The 16551-nt window shown below is 34.6% G+C and overlaps 1 protein-coding gene across 3 annotated transcripts in view; it reads right to left on the bottom strand.

Moving 5' to 3' along the window:
* LOC129800303 (filamin-A) overlaps positions 1-16551 on the bottom strand; it is a 44616-nt gene that overhangs the window by 15902 nt on the left and 12163 nt on the right. Inside the window, exons 2-7 of one of the 3 annotated variants that reach the window (XM_055844588.1) lie at positions 14501-14893; positions 10637-11287; positions 9429-9913; positions 8103-9146; positions 7288-8030; positions 3645-3812 (exon numbers count right to left, since the gene is read on the bottom strand). In XM_055844588.1, the coding sequence (XP_055700563.1) occupies positions 3645-3812; positions 7288-8030; positions 8103-9146; positions 9429-9913; positions 10637-11287; positions 14501-14737 (3328 nt within the window). In that variant the 5' untranslated portion in view covers positions 14738-14893. Of the gene's footprint in view, positions 1-2858; positions 3293-3644; positions 3813-7287; positions 8034-8102; positions 9147-9428; positions 9914-10636; positions 11288-14500; positions 14894-16551 lie in introns of those variants that run through there. The other 2 variants (XM_055844587.1, XM_055844589.1) reach the window with 2 other exon arrangements.

The following is a 16551-nucleotide window of genomic DNA, read 5'->3' as shown; positions in this document are numbered from 1 at the left end:
TCTATAATCTTAGCATATTTGTGGTAATTGAGCAAAAAATTTCCCATTTTCTAATTATTTCTTTACAGGAATAGAATATTTTACTGATCAGTGCTACTTTTCTAAACCAAAATATCGTTGAATTCTTTCCGTCTTTATTATTCATTAACATATTCCTTGATAATAAACTATTTTATGTGTTCTTTAAAAGTATCGGTAATAAAATTAATATTTTTTCCACATTTAAGCCTCTGCAGCCCCTTTAGGTTCAAAATTTTTTTTAAACATAAATAGCTCGTAAAATCTTTAACTGTTTTAGCCATTTAACCAAAAATGAATAATGACATTAGTTCAGTGAAATGACGATATGTCGCTCTTTTGATATTACACTTATATTACATTTATAAGAGGAGCGGTATACTATTTCGGACAACTTTCCATATCTGACACTTAAAGAGCAGTATTGGACGCTGCAACTTTATTGTAAAAAAAAGGAATTAACTTTAAATACGTAAACAGTGTTTTCTCTAAATGATTATTTTTTAGAATATAGGATAAGTGTGCCAAATTTCGACATAGTTGCATGCAATCGCTTAAGTCTCAAGTTTGAAATGTAATGTCTTTAATAGACATTGATTTTTTTTATTCCTTCTACTTAAGGAGTGTTGCTTAGAACCTTGTAGACAGTGTATCGTCTTTATTTACTCTAAAATCATTCTCAATACATTTTAATATAAATAAAAATGTAGACATAGCTTTGGTGTCCTATTTCGGCCACCTTCATTCCCATAGTTCCTTGCCCTTCAGGAATTCTTCCAATGCCTTTTTCTCATCTCGTTTGTCGAAGCTACATTTTTTTGTTATTCTTTTGCATTGTATAATCTCTAGAAAAAGGTGGCCGAAATTGCAAGCAGGCCGGAATTTGGCACACTTATCCTACTATGAAAAAATCCGCTCAATTTTGAAAATAATTAAATTTAATTTTGTTTTCAATGTTTTTAACTAGTATGGATGGTTCAAATAATACGTTCGAAAAGGAAATAACGAAAAATTACCATCTAAAAATTAAAATAGGGGAACTCTTTGTAATGTGGGACAGCTTGTAATTTTGAATACTTTGACGGTAAAGTTGGACACTACATTGCATTTTCGAATTCCCTTCAAATATTTAATGAATAGTGTATTCCATCTAAATATTTATTCATTTTAGAATCAAATAATACTAAATTTGTTTAATTTTGAATATATTTTGAATATATGATGACTAGTTTGAAAAGAAAACTCGAAGAAACAAAAGATCATAATTTATACGAACGAGATACAGTGCAAAAAGGCTTTAATATATATTTAAAAAAAAGTCCCGGAAAGATAAGGGAATGTATGAAACTGCGCGTACTTGAAGTATCGATGTCAATTCTCTTTAATAAAGAAAAGTTTTCGGGATTCTTGGGACGTCCTGGTTCCTTCTGGTTCTGATAAACAGAAAATGGACTTGATAAACTATGTTCTTGAAATGGACGATATTGAGTATCCTATTGAGGAGAATTATCTATCCAAAATTATAGTCAAAATCATATCTATATTTTTATTCATTAATTAAGATTTATTTTAGAAAAAGCAAAGACGATAAACTAATTGTCAAGGTTCTATTCAACACTTCTGAAAAGAAAGTAAGGGAAATTAAGAACAATCTTGATTTTTATTGAAAATATTTTACTTCAATCTTAGGACACTGGTGCTTACGAGTATATGCACCCTGTCCCAAATTACAAGAATTTCCCTTATTGCATTTAAACTTAGAACTTTGTTGTTTGTATGAGATTAATCAGAAAAATGGCATAATTCTCTTATTTGATTTTAAAGAACTGAACCAACAGTTACATATACAGAATTTAATAAACTGATGTATAAGTTCATTGATTTAACAAAATTTTTCTAACGGTTATTTATTTAGCGAATAAACATTAAAAATCCAATAAGCAAGATTAAAAATGTATTTTTTATTAGTTTTATTTTAAAATTTATATTTTGAAATCAGATTTCTAGATCAAAATTAATTATTGATAGCATAATATTTCGATTTAGTGTTGTGAAACAATGTCTTTGCAGTTCGCAAAGTCCGGCATTAAGATGCAAAATAAATTCATAAAGTTTAACGCAAATTCGAATGGAATTTTAAATTCAAACGGGCAACAGTATGCAGAAAAAATTAAGTAAAAAAGTGAATGAGAGACGAGATAGTAAAAGCATAGCGAATTTGAATGAAAAAATATCCAGGTGTTTGGGCCAAATGATCGCAAAAGATTTTGAAACAAAAATAGAAGAATCTATTTGTGGATGATTTCTGTTTGGATCTTTGGAATTTCTCTAATTGGTCTTGGTATTGGGTGGTTGTAAATGGGTCATGTTTCTTTTGGCACTCAATCGTGACAAGATTCCATGGAGATGATCATCTTGGAATATGAGGAGAGGACCATTTTCGGGTGAGTTTGGCGCGGTGATAAATAGCTTTGGTATGCAAATTGGCAAATAGATATATTGAAATTGAAAAGGTGGGACACTCTGAGGTGGGCGCAGATTTATATTGGAGCTTTGGAGAGTGGGATTTGCTTACAAAACACCGAGATTCAAGAATTCAGCAGAATTCCATCTCTCCCCAGTTTTATGTTGCAAACTTCTTTTGCTGGTGTTAATGTATTAATTACAATTTCAAATGATCTTTTTTTTTGCCTCATCTTTTCTCTGGCATGTGAGAAATATGGAAAAATTTCTCTTCCGACACGGTGAGATATCACAATGATCTCGCATTGTTGGATGTCTTCGAAGAGATCACCAAATCGGTACAAGATTTGTTTATGTGGTTGAGAAACGAGCTCTACCTGATTTCTTCGACTTTTGCCTCGTGAGTGAATGTCTCCCTCTGCTTCAACTTTTCCACACAAGAATTCCAATTGACCGTCGAAGCTGCTGGTTTTCTTATATCTTCCAACCAGGTATAAGTCAATGAATTGTACCTTCGTCACATTCACGTTAGGATCCGAAAGCAATCACCCCGACTGTGGAATGTGTGTCTGAGGTCACGGAAACACCACCAAATTCTATTTTTGTAATGGTCTTTTTGGCGCACTTTTGAGAAATAGTTAAAGTGGACAAAATGAACCAGGTGTATGCACTTGTGATAATTTCCTAACAAAATTTAAACTACCAGAGATTAGCCCTAAATTAACGGAACTTGTCACGTCATCTTCAATTGCACAAAATGGCGGTGAATTGAGAAGAGCTCGCGATCCGCGGACGTATCTCTTCCAGTGGCGAACAATTCAAAACTAAAAGGTGAAACATACCACGAGCCCCAGTCTTGCCTCTCAACCGTTTAAAGATATCCACCAACACAGAGATTCTTCCCTCACCAGAGGCCCAAGTCAGAGCGAGATAGACGCGCTGTATCTCAGGTAAGTGCTGAGCACCTGGAAGAATGCTTGGTGTGGCCAGATCTTGTGTTGGTGCGTGTTGGGTTTCATAAAGTTTTCCGGTCCCTCACACAGCCGCACCAAGATGCTCAAATGCCAGAAGAATGTATAAGGAGGGGAAAGCCACTACACAGAGTCACATTTACCTGGGATGCATTCCACGGAGAAATCTCGCTTTTTTGGACAAACACTCACCTGGAACAGTTTCACCATTAAATGTGATCTGCACCTTGTGTACACCCGTCTCGTGAGGTGTAAAGCTCGCAATGAACCTCTGACCACCTAAGGCTCTCACTGATGACGTAACCCGACCACCATTCACCAGAATCTCCAAGTTTCCACTGCCAGCTCTTGAGCCATCAACTGCAAACAGAAAGAGTTCAATTCGCAATTAGACGACGAACTGCTTAAACGAATATGTTATATTCTAAGTAAGGTAAATGAACTGTAAAAAATAAAATATTGTTTTGAAAATTATTCGCCGATATTATTTGCTTTTATAAAATAATTTATTTTTGATAATTTTCGAAAAATCACCTTCTTTTAGGGTGACGATTGGATCTTAAGTGTCGATACATAATTCACCTATCTTGTCTACAATATCCAGCAAAATACAGTGCGACTCTAATAGTGGTAACAAATTCTAACTTGCATTATTTCAACTATTGAAATTTTCCATCATAAAGGTCCATGAAAAATAACAATTTTATTATCAAAGTGTTCTGATCCTAACCTAAAAATATTTTAAATTTTAAAAAAGTACTGCGTAGGTATGTGTTTGAAATATCCTTTGCTACTTCCAAAGGTTTCTAAAAGCAAAGAACATTTTAAGCCTAACATTAAAGCCGAGACATGGCTTAACGAAATAATAATCAAACTAATGATTAGACCACAGTCCCATTAACTCTTTCGCGTCTTTAGGGTCATATATGACCCGGGGAAAAAAGTTTCTTTTTGGCTATTTACATTAATAAATTGAAATCTAACTGGAGTCTTGAGAAAATGAGCCAAGAATCTTATATCCTTCTATTATGATGTCGTGCACGAACAGATAGATTTCAATTAATGTAAATACCCAAAAAAAACTTTTTTTCCCCGAGTCATGACATTACCCTAAAGACGCGAAAGAGTTAAGCCATCTCTCAGCTTAAATCTATACAGGGTATATTAAAAGAACTATATTTAGGCTTTTACACTTCATAACTAGCATTGTAATATTGAGCAAGGGATAAGATGTTTTACTTCGGTCAGAGATTATTTCAACTGCAGATGCAGTACAATCTCATATTTTCACTAAGAAAAAACCTAAAAAGTTAAAACACCTCTATGGCAGAGTTGAATTACTCTACGAATATCGATGTAATTCTTACTCTTTTTCGTTGTAAATTTTAGCGAATAGAGTTGAAACAACTCTTCGTGAGAGTTGAATTAATTCGTCGGATATCGATGTAATTAATACTCTTTTTCTATGAAAAATTTCATCTCGACTGAAGTATATGCTTAAGTGTTTTCGTTTTAAAAATATACTTCAGTCAAGAAGATTTTCGTGTGACAAAGTTCATATGCAACATCAAGTAGAAATATGCCTAACAGTGTTTCATGAAGACATGTGCTTGCATCATACGTGATGTTTTGCTCGGAATATAGGAAACTTGAGAACAAGAATATATTAATAAAAAAATGATAAAATAAAAAAAAACATGAAATTGCAAAATTTATCCATTTTCGGATTTGAAAGAGTTATTTTAATTCCCAAAAAGATATTTTTAACTCTTGGAACGAGTTATTTTAACTCTTAAAACGAGTTATTATCAGTCTTAAAAAGAGTTATTTACACTCTTTTGTCATGTAAATTTTAGAAAAAAAAGTTAAAACAACTCTTCCGAATATTACACCTAAATAGAAGGAAAATCATCTTTAAAATATAGTTAATCGTAAATCACAAAGAAAAGGAGTCAATTCAACATCGATTCGAGTAAGTTTTGCTCGATTATTTTTCTGAGTGTTGTAATCCGAGATGGAACCTGATTTCTCATAATCGAATTGATTATATTTAAACTTTTATTCACCACCTATTTTCATAAATACAAATGCTCCTGGAGACAGAGCGGTAACAGCGGTAAGATATCTCGATCTGAAGTTTGCAGCAATGGTTAGAAAAGGTTGAATATTGACTAAATATTCCAGAATGATGCTCCATGATCTAAAGCCCAAATCTCTTTATAACCTTTTTGAAATATTACTAAATTAAATAATATAAAAGTCAAGGCGGATGCTTAGTCTGAGATATCTTCTTCAATTAGCTAAAGCCAGGTGATCATAACAATAACCTACCGACCGTTTTTGGTAATTTTTCTTAACGCGCTCGCTCAAACGACAGGACCACGGTAGGCAGGATACTCAACAATTTTTTCTCGAAAAAGGGGAAAAAATTAAAATCTAAACACTGAAAAACATATTAACATGAATATTTTAATAAATTCATTAAGTTTTAATAGCGACATTGTACAGTTTAAATATGTGTTAATTTAAAAAAGTTTTTAAACCCGCCAATTTGACCGGTCTTGGTAGGTTTAGTGTTAAGTCTAAAGATTTAGCTCAATTCCTGAACCTATTGAATTTCTCATCAATAAACAATTGTAGTGATTTTTTGAATTTTGATAGATCAGTTACCCTACAATCCTAAGTAAAACATTTCCAAAAGAAATTAGTCTAGAAAAGTCATTTGGATAATCCTTAGGTCTAAGACCGTTTTTGTATCCTGGATCTTCTCAAAACCTAATTAAAATTCACAAATTTATTTTAACATTAAAGAATTTGTTAAAAACCTAGTAAATTAAATTTACGTTCAGAAAGATCCAGATTTAAGCCTTTGCTGAATAAGGTCGATTGGAGATCGAACCCTTTTAATTTTTTTTTAAAAAATATTTATTGCCTCCAAATTTATTTTTCCTATGCTTTACATTCTATGGGGTGGATTGACTTCTAAGAGCATGCTAGAGCCTGGTCTTATGATAGAGCTATCGATCCACAATTTAACTTCTCGAGACTAGTCAAGAACTATTCTTGACATATTTTTGCTTCTCAAAGTCAAAGGTTAGAAGGACAGAAGACGTACTTTCCGATCGATTGGGACATCATTAAAAAATTGCAGTTTAAATGCTTGACAAATCTGAACTAATATTATTCGGTTATGATCCGCTAATGAACCGACTATGAAGCGATTAACAGTACAATATCAATCGAGTTCAAATACCCAGTACAGTACCTTGCCTTAGTGAACATTTTACTGGTAAATAAATTATCTAATATTTCTTGTACTTTTTCCTAATCAATTTCTTATTTTTCAAAAACAGTATTCCAATATCGAATAAAATCTAGTCTTAATCGTATTATCACCATTCTTCAAATGTTCTGTTAAAAGGTTAATTGAAATATTATTTCTTATCGTGTGCTCGTTATTTCGAATTACTAAAATATGCCTTTGCGTCTTTCTCTTTGCTCACTCAAAGTACATGAAGGTTCAAGCTTGGCATGCAGGAATCTTGTCAAACAAATCGTTCAAAACAATTAATAGTGATACAATAAGTATCAATTAAGCGTTTGCAAACATTGGGTAATAGATAAGTTACTCAATTAAATGCCTCATTAAACATGACTTCTTCAAGAATATTTAGGAAGTTAGAAACACTTTCCAACGCATTTTTACTATGCCTAAGTGGTATTTCTTCATTTGCAAAATTTGTAATGAATACTTGTAGGATTACTAAAAAATATTTCCTTACGATTGAGTAAGAAGAGAAAAAATAATACCGAAATACCATGTTTGAACACTTACTTTCAAATTCAACTGGACGTCCTAGTGCTCCATTTGGAATATTTTGCACGAAGATGGCCCTAGCTCCGGTTACATCTTTATCAATGGGAAGAAATCTACTTGGTGAAGAATATCCGTATCCGCTGCTCTCCGATGTTATAACACGTTCGCTGGTCTCTTTAACCGTACTGGATGAATAGTGAGATGTTGGAACGGTAGGGCTAGAACTGAATCTGCCTTCTTGCAGAGCAAACTTGTTGTAATGGGTATTCCTTTCAGTTTCATGATCAATATCGCGTGGTCGAGTGTAGGTGATGTCCGTATTCAGTTGATTTTCCGTCATATTTGCTAGAGATTCGAGAGAATTGTGAGAAAGTATGTGCTTCGTTTTGTTTATGGCATCCCAACTATCCCTCCTGGCTGCTCCATTTTTGGTTGCTGACACTCTGATATTGGAAGAGTGGTCTATCCCAAATGAATTGGGAGAGCCACTAGTTTGCCTTAGGGGAGACGACAGTAGGGGGCTGGATCGAACGTTTTCAGTAGATGACACATAAGAAGACTTATAGTTGGAGTTCTGCTGTTTAACAAGCCGGGAAGAGTCAAAGCCACTGGGTACGGGACTTGAGATTCTATTGATTGACGATGAAGTGATAAAACTGGGAGAAGCTGATTGTCTAAGTGGTGGTGGAGATGCAGAAGTCAATCTAGGGCTTGACGTCAATCTCGGACTGGATGTAATGTTCCTCGTAGTTGATTCATATCTACTTGAATAGAAATAAGAATTGCAATTTAGGAATTGAATTTGAATACAGCTAATCAGGTGCTAGTACTACCTGGTTGTGGTAGTTACGGTAACTGGGCTGCTCCTAACGGCCGAACTTCCTCGAATGGTTAAAGGGCTTGAAATTGGACTGCTGGTGTCTCCTCGACGTGAAACGGAATTTAATTTGGTAGTATCGGAAAAGAGTTTTGAGGTATACGACGCTGTGTAGGGATCAACATCATCCCGGTTTGGTGTCTTGCGGTATTCACTGCTTAAGTAGTAATCATGACTGGGAGAAGTTCGCTCAACATGCTTTCGGGTATCGCTCTTGTAGTTTGACGAAGAGTAAACCTCAGTGCCAAAACTTTTGCTGGGAGATGGTGATTTCGGGGAATAGACATCTCGTTCACGTGGTGAGAACTGCGGTGAATAGGATCGTCTGGCTGTAGAAGTGGTACTTGTATAGTGAACAGAGGGACTCTCTGAACGGTACTTATTTTCATTATGTGAACCACTTCTTGTTTTTCCGGATCGGCCTTTAGTTCCCACTCTCATGATGTAGGGAGATCCTTTGACGTCATATCCGTTGAAGTAGATGTAGACCCGATACTTGCCATTTTGACGCGGCATAAATGTTACTCTGTACTTGTTCTCAACTAGCTTTTCCACTGAACAGACCAAGGAGTGCTTTTCATGGACAATGTCTACATAGAGTTCTCCGGATACACCAACACCTCGGGCGTCGACTTCGAAGGAGTGAGCCCTATTGGGCAGGGCTCCGTCGAGACCATGAACCGTGACGCCATTGGGATCAAATACGGCACATGTGAAGGGGCCACCCTGAATATGTCGACCCTGATACGTGATGGCGATCTCCCAGATGCCAGCTTCGTCTGGCTTGAATATGGCACTGTGACCTTCGTCGACCTTCTTCAGTGGACACCTCAGTGCTCGAGCCGTTGGACTGTAGGCAGTAACGAGGATGTCTTCGGACTTTGGGGCTCCCGTAGCATTCACGAGCACCTCAACAAGACTACCAAGGGCACATGGAGCCATCCCAGGTGGGGCAACTTGAATGTACCTTGGTAGTACTCGAAAGAAGTGACCTCCGAGACTAGGGAAATAAAATCAAAAAATTAGTAAAATACTTCAAAAGATTATTTGCAGAAATTGATTTCTCCAAGTAAACAAAAGAATAAATTTGAATAAAATGCAGTTAAATGTAGAAATGCAAAGATATAAATATATTTATAAGAAAAATTAACTATGTGTGAAATTGATTCCTCCACTTTCGCACAATCTCATTATGTTCAATGTAAATTTTATTCATTGCATATTAACATCTTTGCAGATCACCTTAAGAGTGTTTTGCTTGAGAAAATTAGATCAAAATTACCTTCCATCGTCCACTTCTACGACAATTTCGTGCATTCCATATTTGTCTGGCACGAAGGTGCCCTGCCCACGTGAATTTAGCCTCACGAGCTGTGGACTCTTCTCATGCGGCGGCACCACAAAAGCTCGTACATTACTTAGCTCAATGTCATGGGTCAGCAATTCCACTCTGAAATGTGTGGGCTCCCCAACGCGTCCTGACGTACTCTCCAAGTGCACAGCGATGAGGTTGGACAGTGGAGGTCTCGGTGGAACCCACTGGAGATGAGCAGCATAGGCCATAATACCCAAATGTTCCACCTCCGGATTGGCCATATCTTTGGGACTGAGAACTGGACGTACCCCAAGTTTCTCTCCAGCATCCACTGCCTTCTTAATATTTGACTCCCAATAGGAGGGATCGAGGCGCAGCTTGTCCGGATCCGGAGCTGGACCTCCTAAGCCCTTGATGATCTCAGAAAAAACTCGACCATCATTCCAATCGGTCTGTGTTTAAAAAATCAAGAAAAAAAATAAAACCTTCTGAAGAAGCACGTTCAAGTAAGTTCAAAAGACAAGATTGTACTACGGGTTCTTTTAGTCATTGTCATGAATTTCCCTACCCTATCAATCACCGCAGCCAAATACAAATTAGTGATAAGAAGTAAATGACACTGTTCAGAGAATAGCAAGACCTTGCCTTGTTTTCTTATCGGTAATCAGTGTGAAAGTAATTAGCCAAGCATTTTCTCTTCATTCATGACCACATAATGAACAGGAGAATTTAAAACTTTGTTTGAAAAGCCCAATTTCCCTCAAAAAATGAATTGAGAGAAAAAGTTTTCGTGACAACTTTCATTTGAATGGAAGCACCTAATGGGTCTGCGGTGGAGGGAAGTCTGAAGCTCTGTGCATGTAAATGATTGAGGTGGAAAGTTATGAAAATATTTGCACTGGCTTTGGCCAACTGAAGGCGAAATGACTGAAAAAAGTCTTTTCAGATGGACTTGACATGGTTGAAAATCAATCAATCAATGGGACATTTGTTAAATAGAGTTTGGGAAGTTAGACCGAAGGCATTCTATGGAAATTGATTTGAGGGAATAAAACATGAGATTGTAGAAGCAGAAGAAACATCCAAATGAAACACACTTCATGCATTTTCAGTACGAAGCTCAATAAGGGTCTCATCTCTTTTGCAGTCTTTAATAAAATATTCAGCAGACTCACCGTAAAGTTGGACACTGGTCTCTGAACTTGAGTATTAACCCAACGCATAGTGGCATTGTATCCCGGTCCACCAGGCTTCATAAAGTACGACAAATACGTCATGCCTGATAGTTCATCGAGCCAGGGAGATGCCAAATATTCGGGCTCCAATACTTTAGGAATTCCAAATTCCCTTTGAGCGATATTCATGGCATTCGTACAATTTTTGATGGATTGACTAGGATCGAGACTCCTCCAATGTGGAAAGAGTCCTGGTTCACAGTAATCGAGCAGGGCTGAGAGGAAGACGCCACTATTCCAATCTGTCGTGAGATTGGAAATTTTGCATTCTGGCAGTGCTGCCTGAAGCCATGCCAGCATCAGCTTCCTGGGCGGGAATTTGCTTCTGCCAATCTGGTAACGCACAATCAGGGACCAAATGAGGCCTAGGATTAACTTAATATTCCCATTGACAATGTCTACATTGCCGATGTTCACCAACTTCACCCCGTCCTTTTCAATGGCATTCAGGGCATTAGTAACATTCTCCAGGAAGTGATGCTGATTGGCTGGACGGTGATTCCAGGAGGGCTTCAGTGGTCGCTTCTGGAGGGATTCCACGAGAGCACATAAATGTGTCCCATCGGTAAAGTCTGCCGCCCAGTCGGATACCTTCAAAGAGTGCAAAAGTATTTTAAGCATTTTCTAAAGGGGTTGTCAATTTAACTGAAAGCTCCTGTTTTCAATTTTTTTTTATATATTTTGTTTTAAATGGTGGGTACTAATTAAATAATTTTAAGCAAATCAAAAACTAAAGGACATTCAAATAAACTCATTTGATTTATGAAAGAAAATATTACAATTTGCTAGATAGCGCTAAATAATGAAAAAAATACATAGATTTTTGCAAAAATTATTCATTTTGATTTTACTAAATTTTAAATTTTGATTTTTGTATTTTTGAAGAAAAATAAAATAAAATATAATGTAAGAATATACATGAAATATGAACTTAAAAAAACGAAAAATACTTTTCAAAATTGCATTTAGTCAAATAAGTCTAAAGTGGTTAACTTTCGTTTAAAATTTCCAACAACATTATTATTCTAATTTATTAAAAAAAATATTTAGAATTTTGATCCGAAATATTATATTAATTTCAAAGATAAAGATCAAGGGCAGAATCACATTGACAGTAAAATGCTCATCATATTTCGTTAATTTACGCATTTTCATTGTAATTTTTACGCAAATTTCCGATTACCGTATTACCTTATGTCATACTCGGTGGCACTAGGCGAAAATAATATTAAGAGAATTGAAAAAATAAAACGAAAATATTATAAACGGTGAGCAAAACAAACTGTTCGTAAAGTTTTTTTTGCTCAAGGTTTATCGAATTTTCGTTATATTTTTTCAATTTTTTTAATATCATTTTCACCTATTGCCACGGAGTATAAGATAAGGTAATACGGTAATCGAGAATTTGCGTAAGAATTGCAATAAAAATGCGTAAATTAACGGAATACGACGAGGCTACGGCGACCATTTTATTGTCAATGTGATTCTGCCCTAAACACTCTAATAATTTTTTGACTTTTTAACATAAAATAACTTCTTAAAAACTGAAAATAAGGAGCTTTATTTTTAAAATTTCAAACTCATTATAACCAAACTGAACTATTAGAATGTTTTCATTTTTTAGTAATTAAACTAATATGGAAAAATTAAACCTATTTAAGCTTTACCTGAGTGTATTTAAATCTTCAAATATTAAAGTTTTCTAACGAGCTCCTTATACATAGGGTAAGATATGGTAATTCGGAATCTTGCCTATTTTGGAATTTTGGAATTTCCTCCGTGTTTCAAGTGTTCAAAGAGAAAAAGAAAATCACGAATAAGTACAAGACTTTACATTTGAGAATACTTCTTCTTTGTTTTTTTTTCTTTTTCCATTTAAAACTGTCAGAAAATCTCAAAGTTCCAAATTAGAGATTATTCCAAATTACCGCATCTTGCCCTATGTCCTATAAAAGTCATTGGTCTTTATTTCGGAATAGTATTTGAATAGGGAGAAGCTGTCAGGCTTAGCAGCTTCGCTCACAATCTGGCTTCTAACACTTCATATTTTTTTCATACACCTTTAGTGAATCTGACCTATTTTTTCAGGAAATATGTGACTTAATAAGACTAGCGATTAAAAATATTGCCCTTGGGTCAGATTCACTAAAAGAATACGGGGAAAATACAGTATCGGCCATAAGTTTCATGTCAAAGGTATGTCCAAGAAATCACGTGGAAAAATTGATAGAAAAAATAACTTTTTAAAATTTGTCTTTTTTGCAAATGAGTTGCTGGTAGTCTATACATGTTATTTAAGTATTTCAAAAAAATTAATTAATTTGATTCCATATAGAAAAATAATTCATTTCTAAAAATTGATCATTTTTCATCAGCCAAAAGTTTCCTGACAAATTTAAAAAAGTGGCTCAGAATGGTCAAATACGTGCAATCAATATCTTTTACCATACGTTATATTACGAAGTTATGTCATTTGAGAGACAAATAGTCGGTTTGCACATTTCTACAGTTTTCAGTGGTCAATATATGCACATGAAAGCAATGATAAATAATGTTTTTTTTTAAATTTTAATTCAGGTTAAAATGGCATGTTACAAAGAATTGAAAAAGGAAAATCTTCCAGAGATACTGTCGGAATGAATCTTCGTTATTAATTTATAAATTTGATGGAAAATATCTACAACATTTACATAAAATCGTCAAAGTTGATAGCGACAAGGCACGAGTACATCTGAAAAACGTTCCTGGCCGATCCAGGATTTCGACTCACAGAGGGTTGGTAACCGCGTTGTAAATATCTCTGATAGTGACCCCTATGATATGTCTCATTCAGAATTTCAGAATTCGTTGGTTTCTGAAGAGAACATGTTCCGAATATTACAAAAAATCAATCGCGCATTGTGATACAATAATGGTTAGAATGATTGGCTGACTCCTTGGATTTCATGGGTAAGCAACTCCAGTCTAAATAAAAGATTGTATTATTACTTAAAATACGTTAAAAAAAGGTAATTTGCAACATTTTATAAAGTTTTTTTTCTATCATTTTTCTACTTAATTTGTCGAGCATACCTTTGTCAAGAAACTTATGGCCGATACTGTATATGAAGTATTCGAAGCCAGGGTGTGTGCGAAGCCTGAAAGCCTTCCATTAACAGAATTTTGACACTAGGCTCTATATTTTCTTTATCTCATTTTAGTCGCTTAGAGTAAAAACCAGTTATTTTAATAGTTAAATGAATAAACGATAGGCTGTTTATGCCGTCAGAAACTTTTGAGAGCTGTAATTTTTCCTTAGAAAAAAACCTAGAAAGTAACGTGAAGAATCCAGTAATTTTTTATTATAATAAGTACAATTCAAGTCTTAAGAGGAATATTATTATTGATCACCAAAAAGTAATAATATACCTAAATGATAATAATATTTTAATAATCAATTAATTGACTTCTGTAATATCAGAAGACTCAAATTTTAAAAAGTTTTGAAACAATTATGGAAAAGAGCCTTACCTTCGGACGACTTAAACTTTAAACAATTTATTTTTTCAGTATGTTTTTAATGAATTTGACCCATTATATAATTAAATTTAAAAGCTAGTCCAATGCTTTAAATTTCCTGAAAAAAGTCATGGGTCAAATCCATTAGGGGCATAGAGGAAATATTGAATATTTCGAAGCTAGAGTCATCCGAAGGTAGCACGCTTTCCCCTAAAACATAATAAACACGTCTTATTAGTACAAAAAAAATCTTAAATAACTCGCCCCTTGTTAGTCACTATACAATTAGTTACAACAGACACTCACTCTCATTCCTGTATCCCTGAGATGTTCATTGACCCAGTTTTTGAATGTATTCGCCTGTATTTCCACCCAGAGGTCCTCATTGCCCCGGATGTTCATCCCTTTGGCGGCTGTCCCCTCGGGACTCCTAGCAACGAGTCCTGCCTGGGTAATCTTTTGTATCTCAGTTGTGCCATCGGCATTGTGTTGCAGTACTCCTTTGTGAGTTATTTTAACATTTTGCATATCAAGCTTGTCCATCTCGGACTTACTTTCAGTGTCCTTTCACTGGTTAATAAAATCTTTTATTCTTTTACTGTATCCTGTCTCATAAATCCATGATTTCTGAGCATAGGATTCTCACCTATGGCTTAGCACTTTTTCACTTCACTCTCTCGCTGGTTGATTTTTTTCCACCTGTTTGCAACAATAAAAGCATGGAAAAATTCAATGAGGGAAATTGGTGTGGAGAGAAAAATGTTAATAGAAATCTATTGTGGTTTGTTATCAGTGGATAGAGGAAAGTGTCATAAATCGCCAAGTCATATTTGCTCATATAGTTTTTTTGTAATATATATTGAAAAGTATTTTCACTGCAAATTATTAGTCACGCTTGTGAGCTTCTTGCAGAAAAATTGCAAGTGCAAAGAAAAATGACGACTCAAGGTTTTTGATTGAAATCCATTGAGAGTCTTTTGATTGGAGAAAAACAACTTCTTTGGGGGCATCGTTTCACCCAATAGTCCCAGACAATAAAGAAACAGCTGGGTGATATTGTCACACTTGAAATGAGAACAATTAAAAATTCTCCCACATGATGGAGCATTTTGGAGAAAAATTTGTGTCACAGAGAGTGAATTGGAAAATATTGATAGAAATCGCCTCATTGTTGGTTGTTTTTGTATGAGATAAAACTTCCCAAAACAAGAGAAATATTGAGAAGTTCACCTCGCGAGTGGCCATTAAGTTGCAGAAAAAGGCAGGGTGATATATGAAAAATTCATTTTATAAATTACATCTAACACTCGATAAATTATGTGGGAATTGCTCAATTTGTTATTCTCTCTACCATCCAGCTTAAAGTGTAACAATGGATTAAACTTGATCAGACTCTTTATGATTGCTCTATGGCTTTAAAGATAGAGAGCAGTGTAATAACTAAAGTTTAGAAATCATAAAGTATATATACCGACATCCCACTTAAGTAATTATTTTTTTTTTGTAAATATTTTAATAATTTTCAATCAATTGTTGCAGTATAAAAGTCAAAGAATTTATTTCTATTTTCTGCTAAACCACATTAACCGTCAAAATCATAAAAGAGCGAACCAAAACATTAACCAGATAGTAATAAAATTATTACGAGAATTTTATTTAGAGAGCTGATGTAAACATTTTGTTTGCATTCCAATTCTAATAACACTTTTTTCTTCAACTTTTCCCTGGTATCTTTCATCAAAGTCTTGTTAGGAATAGTTAAAAAAAAAAATGTAGTGATAGCAATTGAGCAGTTTTCCAGGTGAAAATATGCAATGGAGGAATTTTAGGAAAAAATTGTAAATAAAGCATTATCCATATTCTATTTGATAATTAAACCCATTGCAATAAATATTTTAAAAACTTAGCCTCAAAAAATTATCTTATTGGCTAGAACTCTGAATGTTCTGAAATATCTTCAAGCTCTAGCTATTAGACAAAGTTAGGGAGAGAGGTGGGTTACTTTGAAATACGATTTTTTCGTATATTTCTAAATGAAGCTAGGCTTTACCATTATTTAATTTAGAACCAGTATTGTTTTGCGTTTCCAAATTACATTACGTTAAAACCCAATTTCCTCAAGAAAAGTATGTGAAAAAATCGCATAGGTGATAGCACGCTACCTTCGAAGACTCAAGCTTCGAACTACGCAATCTCTTCTCTATGATGCTAATGGACTAACTATTAAAAAATAATATTATAGTGGGTCAAATTCATTAAAAACTTATTGAAAAGAATGAACTTTTCGAAGCTTGAGTCGTTCAAAATTAGGACGCTTTCCCCTTTCAATATAGCCCTATAGCTCACAGTAGCCCCAC

This window comes from Phlebotomus papatasi, chromosome 2, assembly GCF_024763615.1.
Source record: "Phlebotomus papatasi isolate M1 chromosome 2, Ppap_2.1, whole genome shotgun sequence".
Lineage (NCBI taxonomy): Eukaryota > Metazoa > Arthropoda > Insecta > Diptera > Psychodidae > Phlebotomus > Phlebotomus papatasi.
The sequence above is the reverse complement of the archived record's forward strand: the minus strand, read 5'-3'. Positions and strand labels throughout refer to the sequence as shown.